Source organism: Equus quagga, chromosome 12 (assembly GCF_021613505.1).
Source record: "Equus quagga isolate Etosha38 chromosome 12, UCLA_HA_Equagga_1.0, whole genome shotgun sequence".
Taxonomy (NCBI): Eukaryota; Metazoa; Chordata; class Mammalia; order Perissodactyla; family Equidae; genus Equus; species Equus quagga.
In genome coordinates, this window is record NC_060278.1 from 69,580,239 (window position 1) to 69,593,714 (window position 13,476).

The 13,476-nt window shown below is 46.2% G+C and overlaps 1 protein-coding gene across 1 annotated transcript in view; it reads left to right on the top strand.

Moving 5' to 3' along the window:
- Window positions 1-2,126: 2,126 nt before the first annotated feature.
- The window catches only part of BFSP1 (beaded filament structural protein 1), a 34,867-nt gene continuing 23,517 nt past the window's right edge, over window positions 2,127-13,476 (top strand). The window contains exons 1-2 of the mRNA XM_046678133.1: window positions 2,127-2,500; window positions 7,719-7,779. Of these exons, the coding sequence (XP_046534089.1) occupies window positions 2,127-2,500; window positions 7,719-7,779 (435 nt within the window). The remainder of the gene's footprint in view (window positions 2,501-7,718; window positions 7,780-13,476) is intronic.

Here is a 13,476-nt window from a genome sequence, read left to right on the forward strand (position 1 = left end):
CTCTCACGCTCGTTTGTGCTGGTCTGTCTGGATTCTGACCTCTCCACCTACTCACACACCACTACTGCTGCTTTGATATGACCACAGCATTTTGTTAAGATCTCTATTTTAGAATTTACCCCAGATTTCCTTGTGTCTTAATTAGTTGAGTAGGAATCTGTCTCCTGCCCTTTGAGGTAGGGACTTGACCTTGTTCAATATTTAACTCGCTGAGACTATGCTTTGTGAGTAGATATTTTCTAAGTGTTTGTTCCACTGGATTAAGTTGAAATAATTTTTTCCTTTGTTATGTTTCTGGGATATATTTTTCTCAAATAGGATTACTATGTATGGTAGACTGACCTGCTGGTCCCAGTTCTTCCCTCCAGTGGGACCGTTACACACCCACACCCTTGCGATGGTGGGCTGCGCCTCTTCTCTGCTTCTTGACTTTGGCTGTGGCTGTGTGCTTTGCTGGGACCAGTGGGATGTTAGTGGACACGATGCAAACAAAGGCTTGGAATGAGCTCGTGTGGCTGGGCTTGCTCTTGTCCTTCTGTCATTGTTAGTTCTAGGAGGATGCGAGACCTTTTATGCAGAGCTGCCCCAGGTGGTCAGAAGACCTGAAGCTTGAAGGAGAGCTATCCAGCTGACCTGCAGACCTGGGAGTATAGTGATAAATACTTCTCATCATGTGGCACTTAGCTTTGGGGTCAGTTTGTTCTGTAGCTATATCTGACTGATATATGATGTCAAGGGGAATGAGTGATTCTGTCACTCTTGTTCTACTGTTGGTTTGGCTCTCTAGGAAGTCTGAACCACTTTACCATGCCATCTGCATGGTATGTGTGTACCTACAGAAAACACTCACGTGGCTCTCCTTGATTTCATCATAACATCTATTTTTAAATGGCTTAAGGAAAGAAAATAGATCAATAACTATACCACCAGCACAACTTCAAAACTTACGTAGCCTCATTCCATTATCTTAGTCTTCTTGAAATAATAATAAACACTAATAAACCCAACAAAGATCTGTGTAATTTTCTTGATCTTTGATAACTATGACTTTAATTTGTAGTATAATTATGTACAATCCATATAGTAGTTAATTATGTGGTACTGCGTATCCTTATTTCTATGAAAACAGCTTTTTGATGATTTTTACAGTTGGAGATACGACAAAATATTTATATTTAGGAAGATTTTCATAAAACGCTATTAATTTCCTTCAACACCCACAATTCACTCTTAAATTTATCAAAGCCGAGCTTTGTTATTTCCAAAATGAAACATAGTAGCAAAAAAATTCTTTTATACTCTCTGAAATTTGGACAATTTATTAAATCTTTAGGCTGTAAGGATTTCTCTTTAGTTCAAAGAATCGATTATGCCAATATTCTGACGGAGCTCTGCTTGTTTCTCCTACTCCGAAAGGGATGTTAGAATGTTGAGAGCATTACATTATACTAATGATAACCACGCGTGTGCTTCCTAAGTTATCGTACAAACAGTAGATTCTTCACGAGTATGCTCATGTATCAGTGAGAACTTACTTGCAACATACCTTACAATTTATGATGTGCCATGTAATTTTGCATCCATGGTTAAGAACCCCTAACATAAGGAGGATTCCTAAATCTCATGTTGTAATTATGAAAAAAAGTTGCTGAAGTAATCAGGAAAAAAATGGTATTGTTAAAAAGTTCCATAATTGAGAGCTAACTGAAAGAGAGGGAAGAGACAAAGCGAGGGGTCCTTGGACTCTTGAGCTAGTCCAAGTTTAACAAGCTTCCTTCACAATTCCCAGTGAACCCAATGAAAAGAAAGTCACGCCTCTCTTGTCCTCCTGACCCTCCATTCAATCACAAAGCAACAGGCTGCAACAATCACGGAACAAAAACCTCATTGCCCAATTTAACATTCCAACCCCCGGAGCTGGATGGTCCCCTCTAATCCGGCTCACAAAAGCAGGTCTGCTGCTCTTTTATTCTTCCCGAGGCTGGGCACAGTGTTGAGCTCAACTGCTGATCAGTTCTGGAACGTCCCAGCAGCGCGCCAGGGGCCTCCGACGTTTATTTAGCGGGCTGCTGGCTCGGCGGGGGCCTCCCGGAGCGGCTGTGCGCGCGCTCGCCCGCCGAAGAGCCATGTACCGGCGCAGCTACGTCTTCCAGACCCGCAAGGAGCAGTACGAGCGCGCCGAGGAGGCGTCGCGCGCCGCCGAGCCGGACAGCCTGGCCGACGGCCGGGCGGCCGCGCCGGGCCTGGTGGCGCTGCAGGGGCTCGGCGAGCGCGTGGCCGCCCACGTCCAGCGGGCCCGCGTGCTCGAGCAGCGCCACGCCGTCCTCCGGCGGCAGCTCGATGCCTTCCAGCGGCTGGACGAGCTGGCCGGCCCCGAGGACGCCCTCGCCCGCCACGTCGAGAGCAATCGCCAGCGCGTCCGGGACCTGGCGGCCGAGCGCGTCCGGCTGGAGCGCCAGGGCGCAGAGGCGCAGCGCGCGCTCGACGAGTTCCGGAGCAAGTAAGCGTCGGCCGTGGGGGCAAACTGAGGCAGGGCGTGGGCGGGTCCGGGAGCACTCTTCTACCTAGGGCTGGAGGGCCATCTCTGATCCCCTGGCGACCGATGACTTCATCCCTGCAGAGGGCACGCACGTGGCGTATTTCCCTAAGATAAGACTTTTCTATTTTGATAGCCCTTCACAGTTTACATGAAATGGTGCCATTCAGTTTTAATGTATTTTAAAATTTAGGTATAACGTACATACAATAAAATGCACAGATTTAAGCGCATAGTTTAATGAGTTTTCACAATGTATATACCCGTTTAACTCCCAAAACAAGCAAGATGTTTCCAGTACCCCGGAAAGTTCTTTCCTGCCCTTTCCCTGTCAATCCCGCACCCCCGCCCTGTCTCCACCATGACCCCGGCGCCCACACCAGACAACCCCAGAGGCAGCTAGTAGTCTGATTTCTATCGCCATAGGTTTACTTTGCCTATTCTAGAATATCATAAAAATGGAATCTTACAGATGTACTCTTATGTATCTGCCTCCTTTTGCTCAGCACAATATTTTTGAGATGTATTAATGTGTTTAATCCTCACAGCCTCATTCTGTTATCGATGGTACCACCTACACCTATTTGACAGATGAGGAGACTGAGGCTCAGAAAATACAGGCATTTGGGGCAAGGCCACTCAGCTAGTGAATTGCTGCACTGGGGTGGGCACTCAGGCGCTGGGCATGCTGGGTCTAATGGCCTTCACCGCATCACAGCCGACACCTGGAAATTGTTTCAGTGAGGGTCCTCCAGGGTCTTGCTGTTCAAAGTGTGGTCCATGGACCAGCAGCTTTGGCATCCCCAGGAGCTTGTTAGAAATGGAGACTCTCAGGCCCACCCTAGAGCTCCTGAGTCAGAATCTGCATTTTAACAAGACCCCCTCTCCCACCCCCCAGGTGATTTGTAGTTTAAGAAGTTAAACATTGATGTTTCGGAAGCCATGGTCCAGGGCACAATCCCTCCTTTCAAGAGACTGAATAAAGTGTTAAAATCACCTGAAAAGCTCATGAAAAGAAAAAAGATGAGCAGCAATTGTCAGCATCTTTCCAAGTTATAAATGATGTGCTGTTTGACTCAGCAGGTCCACTTTGAGGAATTTCTGATCCTCCAGCAGGTGTCAAATGGCATGCCTACAATGATATTCACTGCAGTGTGATCTGTCCTGGCAAAAGCCTACAGCCAACCTAAATGTCTCTTAGGAGGAGACAGGTTATAAAATTGTGCTTCCTTCAGGCGTTGGAATACTATACAATTGTTAAAAAAAGGATAGTGTGTTATTATCATTTATTTAAAAAAGAAAGGGGGCAAGAGTAGAAATTTTTGCTTGCATAAGGAAAAAGGGGACATAAGCACGACACCAAGAAAAACAATGACACTGGTTACTTGTGGGGAGAGAAGGGAGTTGGAACTGGGCATGGAAGACAGGCAGGAGGGAGACTTTTAAGCAAACATCTTTTTATGTAATTGAAAAAAAATGTCTAACCATGTAAGAGATTTATCCATTTAAAAATTATATAGATTAATTAAAAAATATAGGCTTCAAGTGGAGCCCAAGAATTTAAATTTTTATGAACTCCGCTGGTAATTCCAGTGAACAGGCAGATTTGGGAACCCTGGTCTAGGGTAGCCAGAGGTTTTTCTCCAAATGTGCTGTGTGTTTGAGTTCCACACTGTCCAGCCCAGTCTTGGTCAGGTGTTCAGCTCTGTATACTGAGCACGTTCATCAGATCATAATCATTGGTTCCATTCCCATCAGTCCTTCTGTTTCTGGTTTTGATCCACAGAAGGCAGATTTGGACCTGGAAGAAGGGACCTGAAAATCCACCTGTTATGGCCCTTCATAGGAAAACCAAGGCCTGGATTGGGCCTGTGGGTGGCAGCACTTGAACTTGGGTTTCTCGCTCTGGGCTCATACTCTTTGCAGAACACTGTGTCTTCAAGAGAAGCCGTTCTTGGACTCCTGTGGAGTGAGGCCCAGAGATGGGACCTCATTCAAATGAAGCTCATGTTCTCTAAAGCAAAGGGAAGTGTACACTGGGTCAGACACCTTGGGCAGCTCTGTGGGCCAGCAGGCTGCCCTAGAGCCCCGAATGGTCTCTGCCTGGTCATTAGGCCACAGTCCACTGTGATTTGTCTGGGGGAGCATGACTCCCATGAGCCCTCATTGAAGGAATGACCAAGTTGAGTTTTCCTGGTCTTTTCCTAGTTTCATTTGGTTCTGAGTTGTCTGTCGATCATGGAGCAGACCCTTCAGGCTCTGTGATTTATGTAGTAACTCCCATTAATTTATTCCATCCTGTTGTCCCCTTGGAGAAGTTTTGATATTTTGACTGGATTGTGGGATTTGAAAATTATTATAAGAATCATACCCATCGACGTCCTTGAGTACAGACACACCAAGTTTGTTTTTACATTCCAGAGGTGAGTTGATGACTAGCTAAAGCTAGGTGAAAATAATGCAGAAATGTGAAGGTGTATGCAGCCTTGTTAGGCATATTCTCTACTTGGATAGTTGAATAATTTCAAAATCAGATCTTTGGCACATCAAACGGAGACTAAATAAAACAAGAATGGAATAAACACAAATAAAACTACCAAAATACATTGATGAATACAGTCAATTATTCAAATTGCTGAAAACCAAAAATAATTATGTAAAACAATCAGATAATTGAAGCCAAAGGGTTTTTTTACTTTATAAATTCACTTATATACTCACTTATGACTATATATGAATAGATCATGAATTTTTTATAATGAAATCACTTATCTTTAATATAATATCTAGATTTGTCTTTACAGCGTGAAAATTACCCATGATATCACATTAATGTGTTTTTTGGAACATGTTTTTAAGCTACAGAAATTCTTAAAACGTTTCTAGCAGGAAAGAGCAATGAGAAAATGAGATTTTGTTAACGGTTTTATGCTCAAAGCTAATTAACCATTAAAAAAATAATTTCTGGCTCCATTAGAGCCACACACAAAGGAAACTGCTAAATGTGACATCCTGGTGTGAAATATAAAGCTTGGGCAAATATGTTTTGCTTCTGGTTATAGCTGAGATTTGGGTGGCTTTAGAACTGGGAACGTGTGCACAGTCCACGTATTCCTAATTGTTCCTCCCTGAGGTCAGGACTCTTCGATTCTGAGGACACAGCAGCATGGTTTTCTGGCCCCGCTCACAGTGTCAAGTACTTGACTTGGGCCCGTGGTGTGGTGTACACAGAGGGCACAGAAGCCTCTGCTTTGTGGGTTGGGCTGAGTACTAATAAGGATTAGTTTCAGCCACAAATGGCATAAACTCAAGAGTGCCATTGGCTTATCCAGGATGGGAATTTCTTTCTTTCTTGAAGAAAGTTTGAGCCAGCAGTTGAATACCGCACTCTACAGTATTCAAGGCCCAGAAGGTTCTGTGTGGCTTTTAAGAAGACAGCATCCATGTTTTAGGTGCAGGATAGAGGAAGGGATGCAGGAGGGCACACCTACACCATCTTTTACGAAAGCTGTCTGGAAGCCACCACAGACTTATGCTTACATCCCATTGGTCAGGATGTAGTAACATGGCTACACCTACCTGCAAGGAAGGCTGGGAAATGTAGTTTCTCCTCCAGGCAACCCTATGCCAGCCAAACATCAAGGGCTCTAACTCCTGGAGGAAGACCAGAATGGATATTGTGGGCAGCTTACAGGGAAGGAAGGGGGTCATTTGGGAAGGAGCCTTCTCTCTTAAGGAGGTGAAATTCCCCCTAGGGGAAAATCTCGCTCTAACCAGAATGATTTCTGGGCTCTCTGCTTCCTTGATCTCTATCATTTTCTAGAAGTCCGGAGAAGAAGTTGACTAGGGGGCCAGCCCTGTCGCCGAGTGGTTAAGTTCACATGCTCTGCTTTGGCGGCCTGGGGTTCGTCAGTTTTGATCCTGGGCGTGGACCCAGCACCCCTCATCAAGCCATGCTATAGCGGCGTCCCACATAGAAGGACTAGAATGACCTACAGCTAGGATATACGACTATGTACTGGGGCTTATGGGGAGAAAAAAAGAAGAGGAAGATTGGCAACAGATGTTAGCTCAGGGCCAATCTTCCTCACCCCCAAAAAAAGCATAAATAAAAGAAGTTGACCAGGAGAAAAAAATACACTTGTTCCTTGTATCCATTGCTTTATTAATCTTGTGTATGTTTAAATTTGGGGAGTTTCCCTGCTCTACCCAGGCAGTGTGATGTGGCTATCAGAATGCAGTTTTGTTGTCAGACTCAAATCTGAGTCCTCACTCCACCCTTCTCTTAGTTTAGTGTCCTCCAGAAGCCAAGCCTGAGATGGGGGTTTGAGAGCCAGTCACTTACTTGGGAGGTGACCTCAGGGAGCATCAGTTGGGGAGTGAGGGAGTGAGGCAGGAACGGAAGGCAGCCAACGCTGAGTGTATTATTCTGCAAGTTACTATCGTGGTCAACAGGAGCTAACCTTGGGGGTGGAGAACAGACCTCAGTTGTCCTGGCTGAGGTGAGGGGGCTGCATAAATACACCCACTCACCTCTGTCAGTGGTTGTAGGCTGCCCCCAGGGGCCCTGACTGTGGCCCGTCCAGCCTGCCCTGCCCACTGGCCCAGAGGAGACCTTTGGTGTGCAGGGGCGATGCCCCAGAGGTGAGGATGAAGTGACTGGAACATCTGCCTGAGGTCTTCGGTCAGTTTCTCAGCCTCAGTTTCCTCATCTTTCACATGGGGGTAGCACTAACTGCTCTCTTCCAGGGTTCTGTGAGGATTAAATGGTATAATCCAGAAAAGCTGACACATGTGGATTAATGCAATAGTAGAGGAACCCCAAACAAGGTCAAGCTAATAAGGTGTTTGTTCTAGACCGGGTCGGGCTCCTCCCAGGCTCTGTGCCACTGCTGCGTTGGGTTTCAGATACGCTGGGAGGAGACACCTGTTCTACTTACTGCTTCCCACTTACCCTGTGTACCATGCCCATGTCAGCACTTTCTGCGTGCACCGTGATGTGAAGAAGGTTGGGAAGCAGTGGGCTCAGAAATGCAGTATTAGCTCCTGCTTTAAAATGACGAATCTCTCCTTAAAGAGAGGACGTAGTTCTCATCTTGGATTAAATTTGACGCTGATTGTGTGATCGACACGTACGGAATCATAGAAGCTGCCTGACTCTCACTTGCGTGTCAATTTGCAGGTATGAAAATGAATGTGAATGTCAGCTGCTGCTGAAAGAAATGCTTGAACGGCTTAACAAGGTGAGCTGAGCGCATCCTCGGATCTGAGTAATGACAGGATTGACCTGAATAGCGGAAATGATTGTTCCTCACGCCTCCTTGTGTTATTTTAGGATTCACCTATTTCTTTGGCTGTCAATCTCTTTCTTGACTTTGTACTTTCAACTAAATCTTTGTGAGTGAACTCACACCCCAGACACACACTCCTCTACCACAAGATGCAGGGTCTCATGAGAGAACCATAGACTACTTATTGGTTGCGCTTACTGGCTCTTGCTTTGTCATTCAGACATATGGGTCCAAACATCAAACTTTGAGCAGTGGTTATTTGGATGCAATGATACCTCTATGCTGTTGGCTAAGAATATTGAGATTACTCTTCCACAGGAAAACTCTCAAGAGAACAGAAGAAATCTCCATTTCCCATCAAACTCCTCACTCTCCAAGCATAAAAAGTAGCCATGTGGGGGGCACCATGGCTTCTTAGCTTCTTGCTAGAGATCTTCATCCAGAAGTCGTATGGAGTTGTTCTCTGCAGGGGGAGTTTCCTTCTTCCAGCCTCCATCATTGTCCTTCCTTTCCTTCCTCCATCATCATCCTAATGGATTGGATTTTCTGCTTTAGCCAGGAGGACTCGACTACCCAACAGCAGAGTAATCCTGGACCACAGAGGTTGGACAAAACCGGGGACAACAAATAGCTATAAGCATTATCCTCTTCTGATCATTCCAGAGCTCAAATGTCTAAGCAGAAGGATCCATGGAGACTGTTTAATTGAAGGGTTGCTTATTCAGGCTCATGGCCACCTTCTCCCCTCTTGCTCCCTTCCACCTCCATAACCACATCAGAGTTGCTGATGAAACACAGTCCCCTTCCCAGCTGTGCCCAGATGTGGCCTCAGGGTTCTTCTCCACCTGGAACTTCAGGGAGGCACTTCAGACAGTCAGAGTTGGCGCAGGATGTTGCCATTCCCTGGCTTTGTCCAACATCAGTTGTCTAAAATTATTCTGCTGGTTGGTGGGAAAGTCAGAAGTACAATCTAGGGAACCCGAATTTTGCTTTTTCTGTGTTACCTGCTGCATGATACTTCTGTCCCCTTCTCTGTGTGAGCATATAATGCATTGCCCAAATCAGGACACTGTGTGAAAGGAGGTGCTGTCAGTAAGATGCAGGTCGAGTGATAGAAACTGGGGCCCTCTCGGGCCGGCCGGAGCATGTGAGCACCCCAGTGAGTGTGTGCTTCAGGAGAGCCCCAAGCTCAGTGACAGGCTCAGTGATTGGGTTGCGATGACCCCAAGCCTGTTGGAAGTCTGAGCTGGAATTTGGGCTTTATTAGCTTCCAACATCACCCAGTTGTTCTCCTGACACTCGTAGCTCATCCCCATTCTTGTTTTTGGTGATGATCCCAGGCTGCCAGATGGGACCGCCATCTTGTCCACAGGGCACTGCCCTCAGGGACTTAGGCACCTGACACCCTTCACTTAGATGCCGGTTTAGCCCCTCCGCAACACCACCATGTTTTGCTTTGTGAGTATTTTTCTTCACTGCCAACTGGGCTCTCCCCGGACTTACCTCTGAGGTTGTCACTCATGCAGTGCCGTCTTGGGCACTCCTCATAGAACAGGGAGAAAGAATGTAGTCCCTCTTTTTACCCTTGGTGGAAAGTGACATTGCATTTAAAAACAAGCTCAAACCTTCTGTTGTTTTTCTCTTATAAAGCAATACATATTCTCAGTAAAAAAATAAGAAAGTAGAGATAAGGAAAAGACAGGAAAGGCATGCCACCATTTCACCCCCCTGAAGAACATAGCTGTAACACCATCATGTGTATGGTGACATAGAGTGTGGACAATTGAAGCATCAGCCCTGTGAGAATGTTATGAAGGTTCTGGGGAAAGATGCTGCCGAGAACGTGGGCGAGGGCCAGCACAGGCATCAGCGTGGCTGTTCCCTGGGTCCAGAGAAGGACACTTTTGCCCACAATGAGCTGTGCAGTCCAGAAAAGGAGTGTATCCCGTTAATGGGACCCTTCATGCTACTGCTGAGTATCTGTGAGACTTTGGGTGAATTGCCTTATCTCTCTGAGCCTCAGCTTCTTCATCTGTGAAATGGAAACAGTGACAGTTCCCACCACCATAGGTGCAGATAAGAGAATTAAATGCATTGTGAGAATTAAATGACATAATGATGTATGTGACTTGCCTGTCATGGTTATTATTACAGAGCACTTGATGTGACCAACGCCAGCTTTGTTTTCTCCAGACTATGGGATGCATAGCCCTGGTGGAGTGGGAGATGATTCAGCTGGTGCAATTTATTTTTATTTTTATTGTTTGCTGAGGAAGATTTGCCCTGAGCTAAGATCTATTGCCAATCTTCCTCTTTCTGCTGAGGAAGATTTACCCTGAGCTGACGTCTGTTGCCAGTCTTTCTCTTTTTGTATGTGAGTCACCGTGACAGCATGGCCACTGACAGAAATGTAGTGTAGGGCTGTGCCCAGGAACCAAACCCAGGCCACCGAAGCAGAGTGCCCTGAACTTAACCACTAAGCCACCAGGGCTGGCCCATGAATTTATTTTTATGATTGCCTTTTCTCTATAGCAGGTGACCTGAAAAGTTCTTTTTAAAATACATGTAAGTAAAAAGGAATCAATTTGAAGAAAACTACGGGGTGAATAATAGTACAAGTGATACTCAGGATATAGCAGAAATCCTGAACACAGCTCACAAAGGCAGGGAGTTGGGGAAGTCCGTGCACTAGCTGTGGGAGCCTTGAAACGGCTTTGTGGTTGTTTATATTCCCCTAGAAACGATCCAGTCCAACCCCCTCTCCTTGCCAGTGAGGAGACTCACTCTTGGGGAGGTTAAATGACTTTGGAACCCCAGCCCATCCGTGGCAGGTCTAGGCAGAAGTCGGGGTCTTTTGTGTCCACGGCTCATTCTGCCCCTCCCAGGGCTAGTCAGGGAATCTCTGTCTCTCGGGAGACAGACGCAAAGCCAGGGTCTGGGATGGCCCCTGAGCACTTGATGTTGGTGCCCCATCCGTATCCCCTGGGCCACCCCTGAGGTCATCAGACATGCTGAGCACACCGGTGGCTTCCTGCATCTCTGGCTGTGGGAACGTGCGTAATCGACAGGGGGCACGGTCCAGCAGTGTGGACGTTAGCACGTCAAGGGCAAACCTCGGCCACTGAGGGATGGGAGGATGAGGATGAGGGGATGAGTCCTCCAGCTGGCCCACTGCTCGTAGTGACATTTCAGAGGGAAGTTCCACGGTCTCTCAGAGGGTCCCCAGCAGGACCGCGCCCTGTTGTCCACAGTGGGAACCTGCTCATTACACACCATTATTGGCTTTGTTCCCTTCCCTCTATCACTTCCCCCTCCCCTTCCAGTGCTTCCTGGAATCACCTCTAAGTAAAGGACTTGTACCCAGTCTTTGCCTCAGGGGAACGCAAACTGAGATAGCCGCTCAAAGGGTCAGCCAGGTGGGGGCTGGGCTTTCTTGTTCTTTGTCGTTGAGATGATCGCGTGAGAAGAAGGAGGTGAAAAAGTAAGAGCAGAATTCCCGTCTTGTTGGCTGGTCATGATTTTCGTCGACCAATCTTTGACTGTCTCCATACGTCAGCTCAACAAGGTTTTGACTGTCCGCTCAGACTCAGTGTCCATTTCCTTTAGTCTCGTGGAAGGGATTCCCTCCTGGGTGTGGCCGTAGGAATGGGATACAGTGGAAATCACTGACCCAGTCTTTGAGTCTTGTTTGGAAAATATCGCAGTGTATGTGACAGGACTGATTACTGTTAATACTGCCCATGTAATTAAATCTCCGGAACAGAACTCCTGTAATTTTAACAACCAAATAAGCTAAAGCAAGCCACTCTTTGCTGTGCACTTTGAATGAAATAAATTCCTCAGCATACTATAGTCGGCCCTCCGTATCTGTGGATTCCACATCTGAGGATTCAACCACCCTCGGATTGAAAGGCCTATGATGATTGCATCTGTACTGAACATGTACAGACTTTTTTTCTTGTCATTATTTCCTAAACAACACAGTAGAACAACTATTTACATTGTATTAGGTATTTTAAGTTATCTAGAGATGAATTAAAGTACACGGGAGGATGTGCGCAGGGAATATGCAAAAACGACACCATTTTATATAAGGGACTTGAGCATCCTTGGATTTTGGTTTCTGAGGGGTCCTGGAAGCAACCCCCTGTGGATACCAGGGACAACTGTGGTTACATACTATGGCTGAAGTTCAGATTTTAAGACATTTGAGATAAATAGACAGATAGATAGATACAGATGGTTATTGGTTCCAGTAATGCCTGATGTTGCTTATCTTAAGAAAACCAGAAGTAGGGGCCGGCCCTGTGCCTGAGTGGTTAAGTTTGTGCGCTCTGCTGCGGCGGCCCAGGGTTTCGCTGGTTTGGATCCTGGGCATGGACATGGCACCGTTTGTCAGGCCACGCTGAGGCGGCGTCCAATGTACTGCAACTAGAAGGACCCACGACTAGAATATACAACTATGTACTGGGGGCATTTGGGGAAAAAAAAGCAGAAAAAAAAAAAGGTTGGCAAAAGTTGTTAGCTCAGGTGCCAGTCTTTAAAAAAAAAATTAAAAAAGAAAACCATAAGGAACAGACTTCAAAGTTTCTCTCTTTTTTTCCCTTTAAAATCCCCAGAATTTTAAAATGATGTAGGTTCTAGTCAAACGCTTTCACTTAAAAGCAATTTTAAGAAATATTTAAAGCTGCCCTAGGTGCTTTTCCTTGTGATTCGTCTATCTTAAACATGTCTGGAAAAGAGCGAGAGGCAGGGGAATTGAGGATGAAACGGTGGGCATGAAGCCTTGCCTTCGGGCTGCAAGCCTTCTTATGCCCAGAATCCCTCTGAGGCTGGAAATGAACGCCTGGAGAAGATGAGGGAACTGGGAGAGAGGAGTGTAGGACGAGGCTGGGGTTGGGGAGGCCCGATGAACAGAAAGGCAGAGGAAGAGCGAGGAAGAGTACAGAGGGAGTGAGAGCAGAGTCAGGAAAATGAGGCTGTGGGAAGAGGGGGTCTGCGGAATGGTAAAACACCCCAGCATTTTCCTCCAGGCCAGCTTTAGCATCTGGAAGGAAAGCGACTCTAAAAGTTTTAGAAAGATTTTTGACATCCGAGTTTGAAGTGTTTTTTAATTAAACCATAATTAACTAGAAATGTTAATAAACTTGAATACCCACTCTTTATCAGTTGGTTTTTCGTTTGTTTGGGTTTTTTTTGAGTTGGGCTGCTCGGAGGTTGGATTTGGGGCTGGATGGAAATACGGACAGTTGGGTATTTAACGGATTTCTAGCATCTCTCTGGGTTGGTAAGGCTGATTTTTTAAGGGTACTTTGGACTCTAGTTATTTCTCCAGTCCCTTTCTCACAAATGGTCCGGACGAGTGGTGCTGAACCTCAGTGCATCAGCGTCTCCTGGAGGGTATGCTAAAGCACAGATTCCTGGACCCTGACCCCGGAAATTCTGATCCGGTGGGTCTGGGATCTGCCAGATATTTTACATTTCTAAATATTTCCCAGGTGATGTGGTCCAGGGACCACACTTTGTGAACCACTGGCCTAGATCTAAAACATACACAATATCAGGGTTGGAATGTTTTCTAAAGTTAGACTGTTGACCCAGAGTCTCGATTTGGAAAAATCTAGACGCTTCTGCTGGTGAGCTTTTGAA